This window comes from Nycticebus coucang, chromosome 24, assembly GCF_027406575.1.
Source record: "Nycticebus coucang isolate mNycCou1 chromosome 24, mNycCou1.pri, whole genome shotgun sequence".
NCBI classification, from domain to species: domain Eukaryota; kingdom Metazoa; phylum Chordata; class Mammalia; order Primates; family Lorisidae; genus Nycticebus; species Nycticebus coucang.
The window spans coordinates 17,732,957-17,756,966 of NC_069803.1; the positions used below are offsets into that span (position 1 = coordinate 17,732,957).

Below are 24,010 nucleotides of genomic sequence, written 5' to 3' on the forward strand. Positions count from 1 at the left end.
AGGAAATCTGGAAGCCAGGAAATAATTTCTTCCAAACACTGATAGAAGCAATATTCAAAGTAACTGTCAATCTAAGAAGTGTGGATGCAGGCAGTATTAAAGATCAAAACAAAATAAAGGAAATGAAACCAACATCTTTCACCACCCATGGACTGTCATGGACTGAATTTCCAAAAGATACACTTTCATCATAAGGATAGTTTAAGTCACAATACTCCCAGAAAGAATACTAACATGCATTCAGAAGGGAGAATAATTGGTAAATTCATGGGAAAATCAAAATAATTGCTCAATTCTTGGCAAAAATGCATAAAATATAAATGAATTGTAATAAAAAATAGCAAGAAGCTAGGAGAGAGGAATGCAGAGTGTTTTAGATTCCTTGTTTATTTTAAGATGAAGGTTAAGATACTGATCAACTTTAGATTCACAGATAAACAAGGGCAACCATCAATAAAATAGAAAACATACTATGAAGTTTCCAAAATCTTTTTGGTAACTTTGGAGAAAACATTTTACAAAAGAAAAATCTCCATCAGTCCAAAAACGTCAAGAAAGGAAAACAAGAGAAGTAAACAAACTGGGGAAAAACAGAGCACATAATAATATGGTGAAAATAAATACAGTGAAAGAATGTCAGATTATAGTAGAAAAATAGGGAGGTGTTCATTATAACAGACAATCCTAAAACAGAAGAAAAAGATCAAATGGCAAATGGCTGAAAGCAAAACACAGAAAAATATCTACAGTGCAAAAATAACTAAAAGCTAGCATAAAAATCATGCCTTTATAGGAAATATATTTAATATATTAATCACAAAATAAGATTCAATGCACCCTGTTTTGCTAATAGGAACTAAGCAAAAATTGACAAAACTATTATTTCTGAGAGTTCAAAAGACTGTTTAAATTAATAATACAGTTAAGTGAGAAGTAAGAAAGACTGTTCTGGAAGCTTTGAAAAACAATATTAACAAGCACAATTTACGGTCATGTAGAGAACTTAGTATTTACAGAAAGTTTATGTTTGTCTTCAATATTTAAGAGAGATTTTTAACAATGAGAAACTCATTAGATCTTAAGAGACATTGTATCTGTTTATCGCTTTCCGTTTAAAGGATGCCAGGCTCCCGGCTGCCTTAACCCTGTCTTGCTCTGATTTTAATATTTCTTCCTCTGGGTAACTGTAGTAAATGTCTGCTCAAAAACTACTTATCTCTGCTTCTGTCAGTACATGTTAATATATATCATTTTCTGGACGAACGACAAGACGTTTTACCTTGAATGAAAGTGATATTTTTCAATGTCTGTGAATGTTCCCAATCTTTCAGTCTGAGGTCATTCGTGATGTTATTCAATACGGTCACTTCCCCTTTTATCTCCTTCTCCAAATGCCCTTGTTCTTCCTTCATTGATGTAATTTCTGCTGATGCATTGTACACACGCTCCTCTAATTTGCCGATTTCCTGTGAAACATAAATGTGTACCCACAACCTTTTGTACGTACGTATCAAATATATAAGCTCAAGAAGACATGGGAGTTCATGTTTTAAAAAAAACAAAAAACATTTCCAAAACTCCATATGAGTTTTATGCAATAAGAATATGAAAGTTAGAAAACTGTTTTAAAATAATAATTCTTTTTAATCAGTTCAATAAATACAAGAAATGCTTCTATTCCTAAACATATAGATGTCAACATACTGAAAATTAAATGCAATTGAAGAGTTATTCTTTTCATGAAAATTTAGGTTTTTAATTGATCAGAAGCTAGCCGGGCGTTGTGGTGGGCGCCTGTAGTCCCAGCTACTCGGGAGGCTGAGGCAGGGGAATCGCCTAAGCCCAGGAGTTGGAGGTTGCTGTGAGCTGTGATGCCACAGCACTCTACGGAGGGCCATAAAGTGAGACTCTGTCTCTACAAAAAAAAAAAATTTATCAGAAGCACAATTTCCTTCTACCATGCGCAGAGTGCCAACATATTCCACGTCTGTGATTCTCATTTCCCTCTGTACATGGAAATACGTGATGGTATATTGTGCCTCGAGGGAGGGGTGAAGAGAAAATGACACTCTTAGGACTGGCCTGAACTAGACTACTGGGGAGGAGAGGATTAAGACCGTTAAGACACAAGACTTTTGAAAATAGATGAACATGAAAGAGGTAAATGGTGCCCCATGATTGCATTAATGTACACAGCTATGATTTAATAATAAATAAATAAATAATTAAAAAAAAAAGAAAGAAAATAGATGACCATGGATCCAGAATTGCCCCTTCAGTGGTGACACTCTATTGAAGCAGAGAAGCTTACCAGTTTCACTGCTGTGTGCTTTCTGTCCTCCACAACCTTGTTCTAGAACAACTTTCTGTTGTTACAGAAAGTTTACGTTTGAAGCTTGTTCTGGAACAACCTTGTTCTACCTCTTCCTTTCCTAACTATTTAGCATTTTCCATACAATAGAATTACAGTAAAGGTATAATAATGAGCATAGATATTTATAGGACATGGCACCATGATCAATAGGCTTGACTTTATTTATTAGCAGGTGGCTACAAATTGCTGCCTGATCGGGTTGTTCCAGATAGCCAGGAGGCAGAATTTAGGGAGCTGGCAAGTAACTTAGCTACTTGGAAACCAGGAATCACCCACAACCTAAGGCTGAAGATGCCTTTTTATTCCCTTCTTTGAAAACCATGCTCACGTTTCTCAAATTTCATTTGGAATTATTCTTACTGGGAGGAGGGAAAGTACATTTGACTTAAAAAAAAAAAAAAGGGGGGGCCCTGTTGGAAACAGCCATTTAATTTTTCAATCATACAGTTCTTTCTATGAACAATGGAAATAGTAAATGTCTCCCCTATCTCCATCTACTGCAAATGTCCATCCTTTCTGTTCAAATGAATACTCGGCATGTTTTTGACAAGTAATATGCAATGGTGTAACTTAAAAGCCTTTTCCTCAAGCAGCATTTATGAATTCAGGCATCCATTTTATTGTTTCCGCGTTGGGCTAAAGATTCAAAGATCGATAAACTTGTTTAAGCAATGGGGATGAGAGTCACAATATTGTTTTTCAGTGCTCACCTGTCTGCACACAAAAAAACATACCTACTCTGGCACTGACCCAATTTCTAAATTGCTCCAGGTGACTACTATCTTGAACAAGCTGAATCATAGTTGAAAAGTCCCACCATTTCCTTGTGTCTCCTTTTCAAATGCTGGAATTTCCTTCAAAACCTAAGTGCAATAGGTTCAAACCCAAACAGCCAGATTTTGATTATTTCCATTAAGTATCACTTCAAACAGTTTCAAAATTGCACTGGCTTTCAAACGGTTTCCAGTTTGGCTTCAATTCCTCATTTGCACGGGTGGCTCAAAGGCATTCCATTGTCTCTGGCATGTGAGTGGCACCTAAGTGTCCACTTATTCTCCTGTCCCCCATAGTCTCTCTCCTTTCCCCATCTCCTTGCTCCGCTGACTCTGTTTCCGCATAGAGTTTCTTTTCCCTTCTTCTTTCCCTCCAACTTAACCCATGTTTACCTCTATAACTGACATTTTAACTTCCTGTCTGCCATATTCTTCAATCAAAGGGATAATTTCTCCTTCATGTAATTCCCCCAATCCCCTCATAGCCCCAAGTTCTTGATATCCCAATACCATTTATTATGCTTAGGCACTTAATTAACAATGTGGGAAAGACCGACCGTCAAATTTTGGAAGAATTAAAGTGGAATAGGAACAGCATATCAAGGTTGGTTTTGAGACGAAGTGCACTGTTGGAAACCACATATTTAAATCGCAACACCTTTGTCTTCTAAGACCTTTGTCCCTTTAAGATGAGGATCATGTAAAAATGTAAAAGTTTGGAGTTATTGAACTTGACAAAATAACAAACATGTAGCAAATTCTTTCTTAACCTGTTTATTCTTTAGTCGATAGTTGGTTTTCCTCTGATGTTTATGACTTTGCTGTATAGGAACATTCACTTTTAAAAGTCACTCCTGGTTTCATAATAGTATACGAATGATAAAACACAAATATATAGGGGAGAAGAGAGAGAGAGGAAGGGAGGAGGGAGAGTGAGTGAAGGCAGGGTATTCAGTGGGATCTCACCTAATGTGTACCATCAAGGGTACATTTTGAAACATCTAAGATTATATTATAAATGTCTTACTACAAGAAATAAATGGGGTGATGATTATGTTAATTAGTTTGATTTAAGCATTCCACGTTATATATCAAATCATCACTTTGTACCCCATAAATGTATAATTATAACTTTATGATTTAATAAAATTTAAGTAAAAAAAATAAAAATCACTACTGAGTAATGTTGTATCTATACAGGAAACAACCTCGATAAGAATGAGTCTATTTAAGTAAAATTTATTTAAAGATTCCAGCTTGCTTACATAATGATGGGAATCTTATAAGCTTCATGCTAATTATAATCTTGGGTCTTTTAGAAGGTATTTTATAATATAAAGCTTTTTTTCTTTAATTTCAGATGAGTAGTGACTCTTTAGTCCAATATTTATTTTGCATGGAAAAAAACAGATATACTCATTTAACAAAAAGAGATAATGTAATTTTGAAACAAGTTATTTGCTTCTTGTTTTCTCATCAATCCAAAGTAATCTAGACATTCATCAGGGTTGGCCACAGAATAGTCTACAGCAGAGATGAGAAAATTGTGGTCCACAGGCCAAATTCAACCTACCATCTGTTTTTGTAAATAAATATTTATTAGATCATAGCTTTGCTTACCTTGTCTACATAATTGCTATACCCGCTTACGTGCTACAATGGCCATATTGATTAGTAACAACAGACTGAGTGTGTGGCCCCCAATTCTAAAATGTTTCCATTTCACCCTTTACAATGAAACTTTGCCGAAAAATGGTCTAGAGCAGTATCAGGGGATATCTGATGATTCTTCAGCCTAATTAGGATAGTTCATTTCTTGTTGCTATCTTTCTCAATGCTTAACGGGTATCACAGCTTGCACAGAAGTAGAAAACTTCATGTGTTTTTGATCTTGTGATGACAATCAGTATCCTTTATTATTCTCTGATGATCTTATGTGATAATGTATGTTTTTATTTATAGTATTTATACATTAAGATCTTACGTGTAAAAAAATCTCAGAAGTGGAAAAATGAATTAAGATTAATGCACTATCTTACATTATTAATACATTAGGATTTTATGTATAAAAATTCTTGGAAGTGGAAAAATAAAAACTTAAACTTTATATTTTGCAGACTATCCATGTGAATAAGGTATTTATTTATGTATTTATTTATTTATTTATTTTTGAGACAGAACCTCAAGCTGTTGCCCTGGATAGAGTGCTATCGTATCACAGCTCACAGCAACCTCCAACTCCTGGACTCAAGTGATTCTCCTGCCTCCGCCTCCCAAGTAGATGGGACTACAGGCACCTGCCACAATGCCCAGCTATTTTTTGGTTGCAGCCGTCATTGTTGTTTGGCGGGCCCGGGCTGGGTTCGAACCTGCCAGCTCAGGTGTATGTGGTTGGCACCTTAGCCGCTTGAGCTACAGGCGCCGAGCCGGTTTTAATTTTTTTGATAATGAAGAAATATCAAATCTATTGTAAAATTTATAACAGTGTTAACCTCTTCAAATCTGTTAAGATAATCTAAAAATTAAAATTATTTTAGATAAGACACTTCAATAGTGCTTATAAAATAAAAATACCTTCAGAGAGTTAATATCCAATGGATAAAAAGTACCATTTTTCTGGGGGTCTGGAGAAGACACCAGCTAAATCCATTTGAAACCTTTTGGTAAGATTGCCAGAGAAATCCTGGTAAGCAGATGGTGTTGAAATAGGGTTTGAAACTTATGTTTTCCTTGGCTGCCTGGGGAGGTGGGATCTGGATGTTCCAGCGTGTGACTTTCCAGAACAAAATCTCTTACCTCTTGTTGTTTAATCATGTTCTCTTGGATTTTGTCATTCAGCTTTTCCATCCTGAGCTGCACACCCAGCAGTGTGATGTTCAGGGCCGTCAGGGACTGGGAGAGATCATCCAGCGCATTCCCATGTTCCCGGACAGACGAAACCAAGCCTCCGAGCTGGAGAAGAACATCACTCAATCTTTGATCAGTTGTCACACTAAAATTTGGGAACTGCTCTGAATCTATGGGATTGGCTTCTGCATCTTGAAAACTTATCACTTCTTCACTGTTATTTCCTCTTCCTGGGAGACTGTGAGATATGCCATTTTCATTCACTGAACCCACCATGCAGGTCTTCGTTTCCCACTTCAGAAGTTGAGCTGCGTAATTAAATAAAAATAAAGCAAGTCATGGCTTGTATCCTTAAACGCATGTGTGATTCTACACTTATCATTCCATTCCATTCCATCCAACACTTTGAATGCTAGGCTAAGTCAAGTTTTTATATTTCATTTCATTTCATTTCATTTTTGCAGTTTTGGGCCAGGGCTGGGTTTGAACCCGCCACCTCCAGCATATGGGGCCGGCGCCCTACTCCTTTGAGCCATAGGCACCGCCCAAGTATTTATTTTAAATATATAATGTGTGACTCACACTAGGGATATTGCTGAAGTTACTCTGGCATTGTTAAATGTTAACATGAAGATCCCCTTTCCTGTTTCACGTTAACATTTATTCCAGGATTAATCGCGCTGTCTGAACGGCTGCTATTAAAATCTCGTTGACCGTTGGATTTGGTTTTGCTGGTTAAGGAAAATTCTATGAACTGTGAAAGGCATTGTATCTTACTTCACAGGACTGCTGTTAGAATAAAATGAGCTCATGCTTATTAATACAGTTTCTGAAATATACATGTCGAATCTGTTGGTTATAATGATGATGGCAAAAACAATACGTAGTGAGATGGTGGTGTCACCCATGGGATGGAGACACTGTTGGTTTATCTTCTTCATCCTGGCACATAAGCTGCCAGAGAATTACCACATTCTGTTCACACAAGCCTAATACACAGTTGTGAGATCAGGAAATTGGGCAAATAACTATTTTCCATTTTAAAAGCATATTGGTTTTATACGTCTCTTTCTTCCCTATTATAAAACATATATTCATAGCAGAAAACTCAGAAACCATCAATTCATAGTCTATCATTTTAGAGTTATATCTTGCCTACATTTATAATTTTTATGTTAAGTGAAGGTATATACATTGTGCTTTAATTTCTTATTGAAAATATTCTGATCTATAACTTAATTAAAATTGTAAATGGTTTGTCAGTTGTTTATCATTAAGGCATAATAGACATAGTGAAGGCTGTTCCAAATTCTGGTCATTGTGGTGAACTTACAAGATCAGAACAGTTTTAGCTTCTTGTCAATCTTTACAGGTACCTATTGTAGTTTCAGTAAACGAATTACTTCAGATCAATCATTGTCAACTCTAGAACAACTGTATTGACTTCCTATTTTTTGATAGCCCAGAGATTTTGAACTTGATGAGAACTTTAGATTCTTTTCAGCTTTCTGTCTGCATTCCACCTGCACCTGTCAGAAACTACACTCCCCAGGGTGGGAGCCACAGGCTGTGGTTTCGATAAAATGATGAAATATCCTTAGGTTCTTTTTTTCTTAAGATTTAAATTGTTTTTATTTCAGTAACAATAATAGTTAAATTTATAAATGGTAATTCAAAAACGTTTTAAGATAAGGAAGCATCATAAATGGGTTGGAAAGACAGAGACAGTCACTTGCCGTTTGGAAAAAAATTATTTAGCTTTTCACCTTGTACAAATACAGAAAAACAAATTCAGACAAAGTCATAAAGAACTATCAAACCATACAGATTTTACATTACATAAAGTCTGTATCAAACTATACAGATTTTACATTACAAATAATTATTTGTGTGATCTTGGAATAGGGTAGGATTTTCTTTTCTTTTTTCTTTTTCCCCCTGTTATTCTGTCCCTGGGTAGAACACCCATGTGGCCCAATTGGACACTGGTGCACTGTTCTATCATTCTTTACTGAAACAGACAGCTCTGCCTTTTACATTTTACATTTTCCTTTTACATTTTCCAAGCATTATTGTGTTGCAACATCAAAAGAATCCAAATCTTTTTGGGGGGAGGGATTCATTGAGGGTACAAAGAATTAGGTTACACTGATTGCATTTGTTAGGTAAAGTCCCTCTTAGAATTGTGTCATGCCTCCAAGAGATGTGTCATACACTGTGACTCCCCTCCCCTGCTCCTCCTGTTCAGTCATTCCCTACCCCCACCCCCACCTTGCATTGGATCATCTCCTGCCTTCACATTACAGTTGAGTACATTGGGTTCTTGCTTCCCCAGTCTCGTGATGCTATGGAAACACTGTAAATGCCCACCATCCTGGAGTGGGTAACAAGCTGTGATATATGTAGACCATGGAAGACTGGAGGATGAGTGGAGGGAGGGTAATTGGTGGGACACCAAAACTTGCTACTGGGGGAATATTTACATATTTGCTTATGGGACATATAAGCCATTCACCATTGTGGAAACCCTCAAATCTGTCCCCAGTTCATTTTGAACTCAATTAAGGTGGACTATTATTTTTTCTTTAGAGGATGCTATCCAGTTATCTTTAGAGACATTTTAATTAATAGCCCAATGAAACATGTGATCGTATATACTGCAAGGATTTTACTAAGGTGTAGGCCATTCTTTTCCAAGGTCTCCTCTCTTTAGAGACTGCCAGGAGTATCTTTTTTCTCATCTCAGTACCAGGAATAGAAGGATTTCTCCTGAACAACAGGCTTCTTTTGTACTCTGGGCATTGTTAATGTAAGCGATGGCGCTACATTACATCTTTAGAATTGGTGGTGAGAATGTTTCTCCTGAAATTTGTGGCTCACGCTACAAGTCTAGAGGAAATTAGAAAATATTATATAATATTTTCCATCTTACTTTCATTTTCTAATTTAACTTAATTTTATTTTGTTTATGAAATAGCATCTCACTTTGTCACTTGAGATAGAATACAGTGGAGTCAGAATAGCTTAGTACAACTTTTAATACCTAAGTTTGGCTGATCTTCCTGCCTTAGCCTTGCAAGTAGCTGGAACCCGGGCACATGCCACTATGCCTGGCTAGTTTTTCTTTTTTTTTTTTTTTTGTAGAGATAGGATCTTACTCTTGGTTAGGCTGGTCTTGACCTCCTGGCCTCAAGAAACCCTCCCACTTTGGCCTCCCAAAATGCTAGGATTACAAACATGAGCCATAGTACCCAGGCTACTTTTTTTTTATATATCTATGTTTCTATCTGACTGTTCTTTTTTCCATTGTACTATATTTCATTTTAATTAAAAAAACTAGTTTCCACTTAAATCTGTAGAATCTATTTTTTTATTTAATAAATTTGTATCACAATTTGTAATTGAAATTTTTCTTCCTGAATCCGCTATATGCCAAAGATGGAAAATTTCCTTTTTGCTTTTGCAAATAAATAATTCATGGCACGCATTGTTAAGTTTCAAAACTCTAAAATACTTTACCTGCCACTATTCCAATAATAGGTATGAGAACTGCAAACACAAGGAGGTAAAGGGCAATCAATGCAGCTTTGAAGAACTTCAATTTCTCCTGAATGGTAGGGCCATTTTTAGGATCTAAAAAAGCAAAACCCAGCATGCTATTAGAAAACTTTTCTTTTTAATTAACGTTTTTGTAATCTCCAATTATACTGTTACCTTTTTGAATAAAAATAATGCCAAAAAATAGGTCCTCATTTATCCAGTAGGAAGCAAAGGGACATTTGCAGGAAAAAATAATACAGGTATAACTATGGACATTTGATTTACTTAGTCATTCACTAAACATCCACAAGAAAGTTACTGTCCTATAGAAATTGTGCTTGTTCCCTTTTGGGGGACTCATGGGTAATTTTAATATTGCTACTCACATATGCAAACACAATTTTTTTTTTTGAGGCAGAGTCTCACTTTGTCACCCTCGGTAGAGTGCCATGGTGTCACAGCTCACAGCAACCTCAAACTCCTGGGCATAAGCGATTCTCTGGCCTCAGCCTCCCAAGTAGCTGGCACTACAGGCACCCACCACAACACCCAGCTATTTATTTTGGTTGCAGTTGTCATTGTTCTTTTACCTGGCCTGGGCCGAATTTGAACCTGCCAGCCTCCGTGTTTGTGGCCGGTGCCCTACGCACTGAACCAAAGGTGCCGCTGCAAACATAAATTTTATTTATCTATGTACTTTACATGAGAATATATTACAAGTGAAAGTAAAATTTCTCAACTGTGTAATTTTCATTTAAATCACATAAGAAATATTCATTTTTCAATAATTATCATGCAAACATATTTTTCTTTTCCAACCGTATCTCAATAATTTTGCATCTAGATATTATGATTTGAGCACAATGTAAAAGAACACACCAGAAGAGTGAATTGCATTTTGATTACACTTTCTTTCTTTTTTTTTTTTTTTGAAGTTTTTGGCTGGGGCTGGGTTTGAACCCACCACCTCCAGCATATGGGGCCGGCGTCCTACTCCTTTGAGCCACAGGCGCCGCCCTGCTTACACTTTCTTTTTTTTTTTTTTGTAGAGACAGAGTCTCACTTTATGGCCCTCGGTAGAGTGCCGTGGCCTCACACAGCTCACAGCAACCTCCAACTCCTGGGCTTAAGCGATTCTCTTGCCTCAGCCTCCCGAGTAGCTGGGACCACAGGCGCCCGCCACAACGCCCGGCTATTTTTTGGTTGCAGTTTGGCCGGGGCTGGGTTTGAACCCGCCACCCTCGGTATATGGGGCCAGCGCCCTACCGACTGAGCCACAGGCGCCGCCCCCTGCTTACACTTTCTAAGTGAAGCTCACCCTATGGATGTTTCAAAACATATTATGAATAATAACCATAACCTTTTAGACTTATGCAGTTATATAGAACAATGAGATGCTAATCACAGCAAAGATAAATCAATGTCAGGAGGAAGCATAGTAGATAATAAAAAGGGCTCTCCCTGACTATGGGAATGAAACTTTAAAACTGAAAAGTCCATTAAAAATTTCTTTTCTGTGTCCATGGCTTATTGTTCAATAAAAAAAGAAGGAAATTTTGCTTTCAGACTGTCAACTCCTAAAACAAATGCAAAATTTAGACCATTTTCACTAATATTCTATGACTGACTGAGTAAAAAAGGAGAAAATGCTTAAAAATTAAAGAGGAAAGGAAAAGAAAGAAAAAGAAAGGAAAGAGAGAAGGAAGAAGAAAAATAACACAGCAATACAAGAAAGATAGGAAACTCCATCCGCCAGAGTAAAAGACTAAAAGACTAAAAACTCTGAGTTGTCTTCTGCCTCAGCTCTAACTTAGAATGAATTTTCAGTATCCCATCTTTTAAATAGATTTTAAAAGTTCTCTGTGTTTTCAAATATTTCTGTTTCCTTTTCTCTGGTCCCAAGGCCTTAGTCCTCCCTCCTCCGTCTCTCATTATTTCTATTTCGCTTTTCACTATCCTCACTTTTACACATATCTTACTGACGTCACAGCCTCCCATCAGCCTTTGTACAGTCCCGGAGATCCACATGCCTTGGGGTTGAGATCTATACCCCAGGTCTGCCTATAAACTCTGTGTATGCTAACTGTTGTTCTAACTGAAATGTCTTTGACTCCTTCCTCTCCATCCAGCCCCTTGGTGATTCGTATTTATACTTCAAGGTTTAACAGAATTGCAAGCATTTCTGTCCTGCTGCCTTGAATGAGCCTGTTCAGATACAGCTGAGTATTGTTTCATTTGAGCTTTTGTTGTACCCTGTAACATTTGTTTCAGCACTATTTGGGGTTGAGTTATGTGCCCTAAAAAGATAGAGTGAAACGTTAACTCAAGGAACCTGTGTAGGGGACCTTAATTGGAAATAGAGTCTTTGCAGATATAATCCAGTTAAAAAGAGGTTCCAGCAACTGCAAAGAACACATAGACACCCAGAGAGGACAACCAGATAAAGAAGTCAGGCCAAGAAACACCAAGATTGCCAGGACTTACTACCCTGTTTTCCCCAAAATAAGACATCCTCTGAAAATAAGACCTACTTATAGGAAAAATAAGATGTCCCCTGAAAATAAGACCTAGCGCATCTTTGGGAGCACACCTTAAAATAAGACACTGTCTTATTTTTGGGGAAACAGGGTAGAAGCTGGGATTCTTTTCTACAGCCCTCCAAAGGGGCATATGTCTCTCTTGAAGCCTTGTCTTCAGACTGCAAGACTTCAGCACCGCTAGAAAATAAATTCCTGTTGTTTTAAGCTACCCAATTTGTGAGAATTTGTTATAACACTCCTAGAAAACTAACAGAGGTACCTGCTACCCATGATTTCCAATTATTAGTTCCTAGTGCTAAGATCACAGTTACCTCCAAGGCCTACGGCTGGGAAATCAGAGGACTCAATCAATCCTGCAGACTAATTTAATTTCATACTATGTTTCCTGTCTTCAATTCGAGCTTATTTTCTGTCTCAAGAGAGAAGCAGATCTATTTACCAAACAAGTTTTATTTTAACATCCAGACACACTTAAGGTAAGTCTCAAGAGTATAATTTTATATATTGTCAATAACTTTAGGAACATGTCCATGGGCAGCCTTCCACCCCCACCCCCACCCCCTTCTACTTACTCAGAGGAAGCAAGGCTGTCATTGAACGTGCATCAAATTTCACAGATTCCGAGCAGCTATCGCTGTCTTCCTGTTGATCAGGAAAGGGTTCCCCCTGTTCCATTCTTCTATCAAGCACATAAAAAATATATTAACTTCACCTGGAATGGCTGATGCCCTTTGACATAATGTTTCAAAACGAAATTTACAGATGAAATTTATTTTTTATAATGAAATTTAATTTAAAAAAGAAGCAAGTATAATTAAACTTACATACCTGTCATCCATAGCAATGTATTAAACTTACCCATACGTTTTGCATTATAATATAAAAAGACAAATTTACGTTGAATCTACTCATGGATCTTTCTAGATACAAATGCCTATCTGTGTTTATCGATGTGTAGTTTTGAGTGTGGGAAGAGAGGTAGCTTTTCTTTCTTAGCTAAAGGGGAAAATACATAATTCTCCAACGGACAGAAAATAACTATTTAGCCGAAAAGAAAAAAGTAATTTCCTTAGAACAAATATTTTTGGACATTTGAAATAAATATTTCCCATGATCTTTTATCTTGGTTCTGGACTGAATATTTTAAGCATAGTCAGTTTTTCCTTCCCAAGTCATCTGTTGTTCACTTTAGAAAGATAAAACAAAGTCTATTACTAGATTAGGAAGGACAGGGAAAAATTCTGTCTCTCTTCCCCTCTCCCCATTCTATCTCACTTTCTAGGGAACGCAAACCTATTCTTATACATTTTCAAGCACAACTTATATGACCCAATTTTTGCCTTTGTCTCTTTAACATGTATCAGAATCATCGAAGTCTTAATTAAAAAAAAAAAAAAAGGGTGATGGCCCTCACACACAGAGTTTCTGATATTTGGGGTGGAGGTCAAGAATTAGAAAATGCTATGAAAGCTATGCTAACTAGTGTGATGAAAATGTGTCAAACGATCTATGAACCAAGTGTATGGTGCCCCATGATCATATTAATGTACACAGCTATGATTTAATAAAAAAAAAAAAAAACACATCATAACAAAAAAAAAAGAATTTGCAATTCCAAAAAGTTCTCAAGAGATGTTGCAGCTGGCTTAAGGGTCACATTTGAAGAATTATTTTCCACAAAAAGAATTTTTTTTTTTGTTTAGTCAGACTCAGTTCAGTTTGTTTGCTTGATAAATGTAGCATGAAGCCAACATCTTCTGATCCTTTCTTTTTTTTTCTTTCTTTCTTTCTTTTTTTTTTTTTTTTGCAGTTTTTGGCCAGGGCTGGGTTTGAACTTGCCACCGCCAGCATATGGGGCCGGTGCCCTACGCCTTTGAGCCACAGGTGCCACCCCCATTTCTTATTTTTTCTAATGCTGAGTTGTGCATTTAGCAGGGCATAGTTTTAACCGAGTATACCAGCAGCTCCAGGGCACCACACACAAATTCAGACCAGGAAACCAAGGGCAATCACTCATACGCACACATGCGCATTCTGCTTTGGGGAGAGGCAATGACATCTAAGGCTATGACTCGCTTTGTGTCAATACATTTTTTTAAATATTACTAAAGGGATTCTTTTTATTGGCTGTTTGCATTGACAATTGGGATCTGCATCATTTCTGAGAATTGGTTTCCATGAATCCTACATTGATCTGTCCAAGGACTGTGTCCTTTAAAGCATTAGACCCTTGTGGAGGAAGGGAATGAAGGGAAGTAGTCCTAAATCTGCTGTTCTCTCAGGCAGAGGCAAAGTGGAAAAAAAAATAAACAATAATCTGGGAAAATTGACTGATGTAAAAAACGAAATCAGATCATTCAGACTCCCCTCTCACTCCTTTCCTTTTAATTTTCTCTATCAGATTTGTATGACAGTTTGTACAACCAAGCGAAAAACTAAAAAAAAAAAAACCAAAAAAACAAACTCGAACATTTTCAATACTGAGATGACAATAAAACCCAGATAAATTCACTTTAAAATTATAGTTTAAAGCAATTGGGACTATGTAGTAAAGCTTTGTCACTTTAAATTCATTGTGTAAAGGATGAGCCCATGAAGAAAGTGTTCATAAATATCGGTTATGTACACTTATGTGTCCCTTAAGCACAAGGACACATTCCAATAAATGCATCATTTTATTATTGTGTAAATGTCGTAGACTGTACTTACACAAACAATGCAACAAAACTTAAGCATTTTATTATTTTCTAGAGAAGAGAAAATGACAGTATCAGAATGGTCATCTAATGATCTAATCTTTGCCTCCATCAAGTAACATAAACATTTTTATTCACACAATCCTTCTACTTACTCTAGTCAACAAGTTCTTTTATTGAGTTATTAAATCAAGCACCATGCAAGTTACCAGAATGTCAAGATCAATGTGTAGAGGTCATTCTCAACCCCAAACCACCAAAGATCTTATCCATTTAATACAGAAAACTGAAATATTTATAAATAACTGCCTGACAATGTGACATATATACAGAAAATCTGCAGGCCTAGTACAAAAGAGAGTGTTTAACTCTTTGGGAAGCAGAAGGAGGCTTGAGCCTAGGAGTTGGAAACTAGCCTAGGCAACATAGCAAGACAGAGTCAAAAAAAAAAAAAAAATCAGATATTTTGTGTAAGAGATTAGTCCAAGATGGAAAATATTATGGTTTTTTTTTTGTTTTTTGGGTTTTTTTTTTTTTTGAGACAGAATCTCACTATGGAGGGCTGTGACATCACAGCTCACAGCAACCTCAAACTCTTGGGCTTAAGTGATTCTCTTGTCTCAGCCTTCCAAGTAGCTGGGACTATAGGCAACCACCACAATGCCTGGCTATTTTTTGTTGCAGTTGTTATTGTGGTTTAGCTGGCCCGGGTCAGGTTCGAACCCGCCAGCTTTGGTGTATGTGGCTGGCGCCATAACCACTGTGCTACCGGCACCATGCCAGAAATGCAGAAAATATTGTGTTAAAAGGCATGAACCAAAGAAGTTGAGTGGACCAGCATCTGGGAAGCAGGATTTCTGGCATAGGACCCAGCAGAGGAGGCTAGTGTGGCATATAGCTGGTAGCATGGTCCTCATCAATTTCTTCATCCATTTTTTGGATTGCACAAGTCTGATCTGCCTTTCACAACACACTCAGAATATAATACTGAACTCTATATAAAACAGAAAAGAATTATCCTTTGTTTTGGTGTTAGCAACCTGGATTAATATTAATAGTGGCACAATCCATGTATATGTGGTTTATTAAACATTTTGCTTTTATCTCTTTCACCTTGAAATAGAAATTAAGCTCAATTTTGCTTTTCTTTAAGCCTCTAAACTTTGATCTATCTTAATTTAGCTTAAAAAGGTGATGATAAATATTTTGTGTTTTACTGTATTTTTAACTCTTGTTTATTTGGGCAAATTTATTTTATTTTATTTTTTTTGTAGAGACAGAGTCTCCCTTTATGGCCCTTGGTAGAGTGCCGTGACATCACACAGCTCACAGCAACCTCCAACTCCTGGGCTTAAGCGATTCTCTTGCCTCAGCCTCCCGAGTAGCTGGGACTACAGGTGCCCACCACAACGCCCGGCTATTTTTTTTTTTGGTTGCAGTTTGGCCGGGGCCGGGTTTGAACCCGCCACCCTCGTTATATGAGGCTGGCGCCTTACCGACTGAGCCACAGGCACTGCCCTGGGCAAATTTATTTAAACTTTGATTGTAGATATCTGTAAGTGGCTCAGGCTAATTAACCATATTTGGGCTATTTAACACCCCCGACAGTTGTAGGGGACTTGAAGAGAGATAAACATAAAATACACTGAATAGAATGATGAATGAAAAAATATCGCCCTCTAGCTATGCTGGTACACCAGAGGAAGTTCTGTTAGTTTTCTGGGGCACTGTACATTAGGGGTTAGTTAATCATAAACTGCGTAAAATATTAGTATATTATTTTTTTCCAGGAACAAAACAGATTTGTTTAACCATAATAGAGATGTCATATGATCGCTGGCATTTTCTGTTGTTATTCTCTTTTTTCTTAGTTTCTCTATCTCTCTAGGAATTCCATCCACTTCCATGGCTTGAACTACCTGTAGGTTGACCAAGTTTATCTATCCCTTTCATATCTCAAAATTGCTTCAGTTTTTCAGTAATACAACTAGCCCCAATGATACCTTTTCTACATAGGCATAATTGTTCCATTTCTAGGATCTTCCATGTTGGCATATCATCAATTTATTCTTATAACTATTTATTTGTTATCATCCTCTACTTATTGTATTGGAAAATACAAAATATAATTATGGAAATGTTACCAAGACACAGTCATTCAAACCAGAAGCCAGGCCTTTATTCTAGCGTTTTTATTTATTTATTTATTTATTATTATTATTATTTTGCATTTTTGGCCGGGGCTGGATTTGAACCGACCACCTCCAGTATATGGGGCCAGCGCCCTACTCTTTTGAGGCACAGGTGCCACCCCAGGCTTTTATTCTTAAACCACACTCACCTGTAAGATCTATATCCAATTGAAACACAAATCCTGGCTTTTTAAAATCCATTTCTTTCACTGTGTCCCAATTTTTCTATTTCAGCTCATTTTTATCTACCCCAGCCAGGCATCTTTAGCAGTACCAAAGGGACAAGCAATTAAGGGGTAAATAAATACAAGGGCATCAAGAAAGAGGAGGATGGACAAACATCAAAACATAGCCTATTAACAAAGACTAGGGGAGAAAACCAAACACTAGAAAATATTTGGTCAAGAAAAAAAAGAAAAGAAAAAAGACGTAAGGTCTCCTTTCTAGACTATCAGATTTCAACTTAGACCTTCCCCTGGGGCTTCCTCTTCCCTTTTCCTGACTCAGTATTTTTCCCCTCAAAACATATCACTAACACAAAATACGTGTTTCTTATTATTTTATGCACTGTCTACTCTCCTCTAAGATAGATCCACCCTACTGAGTTATAACCTCTTTGGTTCAGTGACCAGAAAGTTCCTGAACGTGATGATGATATACGTACTACAGAATTTAAAATCACATACATAAATCAAAGGCAAAATAATTTTCAAGATGACTGGGGTTTATATCTTGGGTTCTGCTTCAAGAAAAGTTTATATTTCACGAATGTGGGAATTTTTAAAATTCCGTTACGCATTAGCAACTAAAAGGTTTCTCTGTGAATTGCATGTAACTCACACACTGAAGCAAAAAATACTATTCTGAATATCTCCACGTTCCTTCAAAGGCATTTATTATTAGGATTTCTGAATTATTTCAGCTCTTTTACGGGTTACAATCACTGTCATTGTTTAGTAATGTCCGTGTCCATGTATAGGTAAGGCTTTGTTAGCAATGAGTGGACAATTTCCATCAGGTAAGTGCTCCTTTAAATATCATTTCCTAAGTTAGGAGAAAAGGTAACTTCACATGAAGTTACTTTTCCTTGCAAATGTCAATGTACTATTAAAGGATTGTGAAATCTTTTGTGTTTGTATAATCTATAAAAACACGTTCTCATGAGAAGTGAAACAGATTTCTGCTACATCAGCTTTGTAATAATGGGTGAAAAGTTTACAGAAACTACAACAGGAAAATCATGACAAAAGACTTTCAAGGTTAACTTGTTTGGAACCAGACTCTTTCTGTGTGTTTATTTCTATTATAAAAACATCATAACAAGATTAAAAATAATTTGTATAAAATTTCTGTCATCCCATCACCCTAACAGGAACAAATACCATATTTTTCCTATGAAGATTGAGTTTTTATACGTTATGTATTCATGTTACACTGTTGATGTCACCATGTGCATATCACTTGGTCTTAATGCGTTTCCCTTGAAATCATCTCAGTATTTTTTTACTTCAAATAATTTTTAATTTAAAATTATGAGCTCCATAGTAATTCATTAAGTATATATTTATAACGTAACAAGCCATTTTCCTAGAATAGGATTTTTGTCTTTTTAATGTTTCCTCTGGTTTTATGGAGGGCAATGTTTCACTAATGTAAGTAATGATGTTGCAAATATTTTCATAATTTAGCTTTATTCTTTTGATATGTTTCTTTAGGATAATTTACTGTATATTGAATTACCAGGTGAAAGGAACCATATTTTGAAGGTCTTGGTATCTATTGCCTTAGTGCTCATAAAAGATCATATACATTTATTAATATCCCAGTCATATATGAATAGGGAAGTTTTAAACCAAATTCACAACCACATGCATAATAAAGTTTACTTTAGAATCATTTAGATTTTTAACTTTTTTTTAATAAATCATAGCTGTGTACATTAGTGTAGTCACAGGGTACGATGTGTTGGTTTTATATATAATTTGAAATATTTTCATCAAACTGGTTAACAGATTTAAATGATACCTCATGATGGCTCTCATTTTCATTTTTTATTATTAATGCAGAAGAGATATTTCCATGTAATGTTTATCATTTGTTTTTCTTAGTGGGTTATAGTCTATCAATTTTTATTGCTTCTAGATACCCAGGGTGGTTTTCTTGTGTGTGTTTTTTGTATCTCTGTGTCAGATTCTTCATAGGTAATACATATTTATCATCTGTCTCTTCACAATAGTTCTGTGCTTAAGGAATCTGCCTAGAAGAAGGACTCAAGTAAAAAATAGAAACAACCATATTGTGTCTGATAGCACTGACCCTCAGCCTCGGTAGCAAAGAGGAAAGAATATCAGTTTTTGACTCTGAAATCTAGATTTGAGTACTAACTATGCCATTATCAAGAGCTGTGACCTTAGGCAAATATTTTAACGTTTGTGAATTGCAGTTTCTTTACATGTAAAATATGATTATGATGTGAATTTAAATAATTATTATGAGGATTTAAAATAATTTTTGTGTAATTCTCAATAGACAAGAAAATCATCAATAAATGTTTTTCACTTTAGGATGCCAACTTTTCAAAAAGGTATTTTTTTAAATTTTATCCTCATAGCAGCTCCACGAGGTATACAGTAGTATTTTCTCCATTTTACAGGTTGGGAAACCAAGACTTAAAATCTCTAAGTAACTGGTCAACATTACACAGCTTGAGAGCAGGGGAAAAGGGATTTGAACAGAGGCAGGTAGTGAACTTCCAGAATATTGGCTCCCAAGGACTGCATGAAACTCCTAATCTCTCCCTAAAACATCCACAGTCTCAGTCCTGACTATTCCATCACAATTTTGACAAGCTCCATGAGAATGCCGCCTGCCATTTTAAGCTGTGTAAATCCTCCCCATTCTTCAAGATCATCCTCACTTCTGGTATCTCCATAAAGATTTTTTTGGTCGTCTTTTCTCCCATTGAAGTAATTTTTGTCTTGATTATATTTCCAGAGTAGTTATCTACAGCACTTACATGCTACTGAAGACACTCATATTATGCCTATTTGGTATATATTTTAGATCATGAACTTCCTGAAGACAGTAAATATATCTTATTACTTGTATCCCTTTTCCTTATACAGTTCAATAAAGTGCACATAGTAGGTACCCAGCCAATATTTACAATATGAACAGGTAAAATAAAAGGCATTAGGTTAAAGCCAAAAATGTTACTGAAAAGAATAGCCAAAATCTGTTACATCATACTCTAAAGAAAGCAAATATTTTTAATAAAATATGCATAATTACATGACAAAAATTTCTTCCTAGTATAAAATACAAAGGAGATGGTATATTTCTTATGTCTTTATGAATACACAAAATATTTTTCACTCATGGAAAACTTAACAGAAATTCTTAATTTTTGTAACTGAGAACCACCAAACCAAATTATTGATGTTAGAATAAACTATTCTGCCAGAAATGATTATATATGTATACAAATATGTATCTCCCATGGCACACATACAGAGAGACAGAGAGAGAGGAAAAACGCACACACAATAAACAGAAACAATTTTGGAACAAAAACATTAAAAGTAACTTTTTTTACCTCTGCTCCTAAAGAAACAGCGCTGATTTATCCACTTCCCTCTCTTTACAATTGAAACCTAAAACCTTTATCTCATAGTATTTCAGCGTCTATTACATGAAGAAAGGAAATGACACATGTGTGTGTTGAAAATCTTTCTTAACGATGCGTTTCCATAGCATAGTCATCAGTGCACAGGTTAGCAAAATCTAAATTTGTTGTATAACTCATTCCCGGTCCCATCTAAGCCACTAAAAAAGAAAAAGAGAAGTGAAAAGGAAAAGAAACAAGGGTTGTTGAAACAAGGCACATAATTCATGGGAGATAGCACTTTCCTTGTTGGTGAGTTATGTACGCCTTGTATAACATTCATTAATTCCCATCATCTCTTCTATCGTATTATATAACATTGGGGGAAGACACCTTATTTCCCCTCAGGCTTTCCCCTTATTTCTTTATCTCTAGCAGCAAACACAAAACACATGAGGAAAAGTTGATGCCTGGTAAGTAAAAATCATCACCTAATCTTGCTCACTTCTGCTGACTCTCTACTGGTCTTACCATTAGTTACATTGTAAGCACCTAAGATGTGTATTTCCCTGGGACTATAGAGATGGAAGGGGTCTCAGGTGTGGGGTCAGTGGAACAATAACTCACACAAAAAAAATTCACCATCATATTAATGAGCTAACTTTGAGGACTGATACCTCTGGGAGAAGATGTTCAGTTTGCATTCCATAGCTGCTTCTTGGGGCTCTCAATAGGAGGGGTCATGCTTCCCACCAAAAGATGACCAAAATTGCCAAGTCCTCTGTGCCATCTCTCAGAAGACAATAATGCCCAGGAGGAAGAATGCAGGATGGTGCCTTGTGTTTGAGATACACAAAGCAACTAACCTTGTCTAACTGACACACAGCCCTTCCTAAGTCTACCACTAAAAGGCTAATAGCAATACAGCTGCCTGAGTCTCACCAAGGCAGCTTTAAACAAAGAGTCACAAGTTGATCCAGGCTGAAGGCCTTAGCCACATGGTTCAAGTGGTTTTGAACATCAGAACTTTTACTGAAGAGGAACTGGAGACTAAGAACAGAACTCACTCTATTTTCTTTATATAACAATTACTTGTATATACATGTCATTTAGAATATGGTCCTGGCCCAGCACGGTGGCTCACGCCTGTAATCCTAGCACTCTGGCAGGTGGGTGGATCACCTGAGCTTAGGATTCTAGACCAGCCTGAGCAAAGCCAGACCCACCTCTACTAAAAATAGAAATACTAGCCAGACGTTGTAGCAAGAGCTGTAGTCCCAGCAACTCAAGAGGCTGAGACAAAAGGATCACTTGAGCCCAAGAGTTTGAGGTTGCTGTGAGCTATGATGCCACAGCACTCTACCTCGGGTGACAGAGTGAGATTCTGTTTCAAAAAACAAAAAAAAGACGAATATGGGGTCCTTTTGAGGCTTTTACTAAATACGGCATTTCAGAACTCCTTTGTATATTGTCAAATTCGGATGGTCCTGTCGCACGTGATCATCAAAGTCAGGCTCTAGAAATAACAAGCTAAGACATCAACTTTCCAAAATTCTATCCTAATGAATTTTCTTTCTGCCAGTGAGCTTTAGTTCTGACATGTTTCTATAATATTGTTCTGTCCTTCCACTATGCTAAGCCACCTCCCTTCTTGATGACCTTCATTTTCTTTCAGCCAATCTTGTATATACCACACATTTATTTACATACAGTTTTATACTTTTACGTGTATAATAATGTATTGTACAATTACCTATTAGGTCTTCACTATAAAGCACCTTATCAGGAAACCACATGGAAAATGTTTCATCCAATCCAACGATTCACTGAAAGAATAGAAGGACTGTCTAAAGGGTTGGAACTTCACTTGGTTGTTTTGTTTAATCCACAGTGGCTTTGCCAGGTAATTTTCCTGATCAAGGAATTAAAGCTTAGAAATATTAAGTAAATTTCTCAAGATTATAGAGCTATGAGTCACCAGAGCTGGTATTTACATCCAGTCTGATTTCAAAATTTGGCAATATGTGTATTTTTTCTTAACCTGAGATAACTGTAGATATTATCAGGAATCTGTGAAATTTTCCATCAGAAAATTATGTATAAAACAAACAACAAACATGGGCACAATATCTAGATCACCTGAATAGGTGCCTTGCTAATAGTTAATGTAATTAGATTTCAATGACTTCATTTTTGTTGCTTGGGAGATGTGTCTTAAGTGAAGGCTCTATAAAGATTTAATATTTTACACTCATTAAGAGATATTTTTGTATGTCTAAAATGACAGTCATAACATATATGATATGATATATATGTAATATCATATTTTTACAAAGATAATATTTTTCATGTCTTAATTCAAAGCAATAATTAGATAATGATTTAAATACAGCTTTTACTAATGCTATAAAGGACATTGCATGTACATAATTATCATACATACTTCATAGAAATTGATACTGAAATTGCATCTTGGCAGAGGTTTTCTTTTTTTCTTTTTTTGTTTTTGTTTTTTTTTTTGGCAGTTTTTGGCCGGGGCCAGGTTTGAACTTGCCACCTCCGGTATATGGGGCTGGTGCCCTACTCCTTGAACCACAGGCACCGCCCTTTTTTCTTTTTCTTTTTTTTTGAGACTAGTCAAGTGCAGTAGTGAGGGGAGGGGGAAAGAGTAAAACAAGGAGTTCAATCTGTAACTGACTGTGAACAATCAGATAACTCACTACCTTCGGACCAGCTGAGCTTTTCTTTTTAAATATTGTAAGTAGAAAAGCCTCATGTTGGCAGCAACAGTGGTTACGGTCACAGTGGTTACGGTGCCAGCCACATACACCGAGGCTGGAGGGTTCAAACCCGGCCCAGGCCAGCTAAACAACAATGACAACTGCAACCAAAAAATAACCAGGCGTTGTGGCAGACACCTGTAGTCTCTACCGCTTGGGAGGCTGAGGCAAGAGAATCGCCTAAGCCCAAGAGCTGGAGGTTGCTGTGAGCTGTGACGCCATAGCACTCTTACCGAGGGCAGCAAAATGAGACTGTCTCTAAAAAAAAAAAAAAAGAAAGAAAGAAAGAAAGTAAAGCCTCATGTTATCAGTAATACTTTATACATTATGCAAACAGAAGTTTCCTACGTCTTATTAAAGTCAAAATACAAAAACAGATATAGTATTAAAACTAAACAATATCTTCCAAAACATAATATTTTGGATCAATCATACAACCTTAAATTTATATTAATTAAAATGTTAGTATTTTTGTGGAATTTTTAAATTTAATTAATGAATCCATTACATTTCAAATATTGATTAAGAACTGTAGACTTATGGAATTTAGGTTTACATGTGTGTTTCTACATTTTAACATATAACAGATAATATGTCAGTACTCAGTGGAGCGAAGAGACCAATATATTCATTTTCAAAACCTTACATGATATCGTATTTTTAG

At 36.3% G+C, this 24,010-nt stretch overlaps 1 protein-coding gene across 3 annotated transcripts in view; it reads right to left on the minus strand.

The window, feature by feature from the left end:
• Window positions 1-20,765, minus strand: part of MSR1 (macrophage scavenger receptor 1) — a 74,965-nt gene extending 54,200 nt beyond the window's left edge. The window contains exons 1-5 of one of the 3 annotated variants that reach the window (XM_053578713.1): window positions 20,558-20,765; window positions 12,647-12,753; window positions 9,514-9,627; window positions 5,944-6,302; window positions 1,280-1,466 (exon numbers count right to left, since the gene is read on the minus strand). In XM_053578713.1, coding sequence (XP_053434688.1) covers window positions 1,280-1,466; window positions 5,944-6,302; window positions 9,514-9,627; window positions 12,647-12,749 — 763 coding nt within the window. In that variant the 5' untranslated portion in view covers window positions 12,750-12,753; window positions 20,558-20,765. The remainder of the gene's footprint in view (window positions 1-1,279; window positions 1,467-5,943; window positions 6,303-9,513; window positions 9,628-12,646; window positions 12,754-20,557) is intronic. The other 2 variants (XM_053578714.1, XM_053578715.1) reach the window with 2 other exon arrangements.
• Window positions 20,766-24,010: the final 3,245 nt, after the last annotated feature.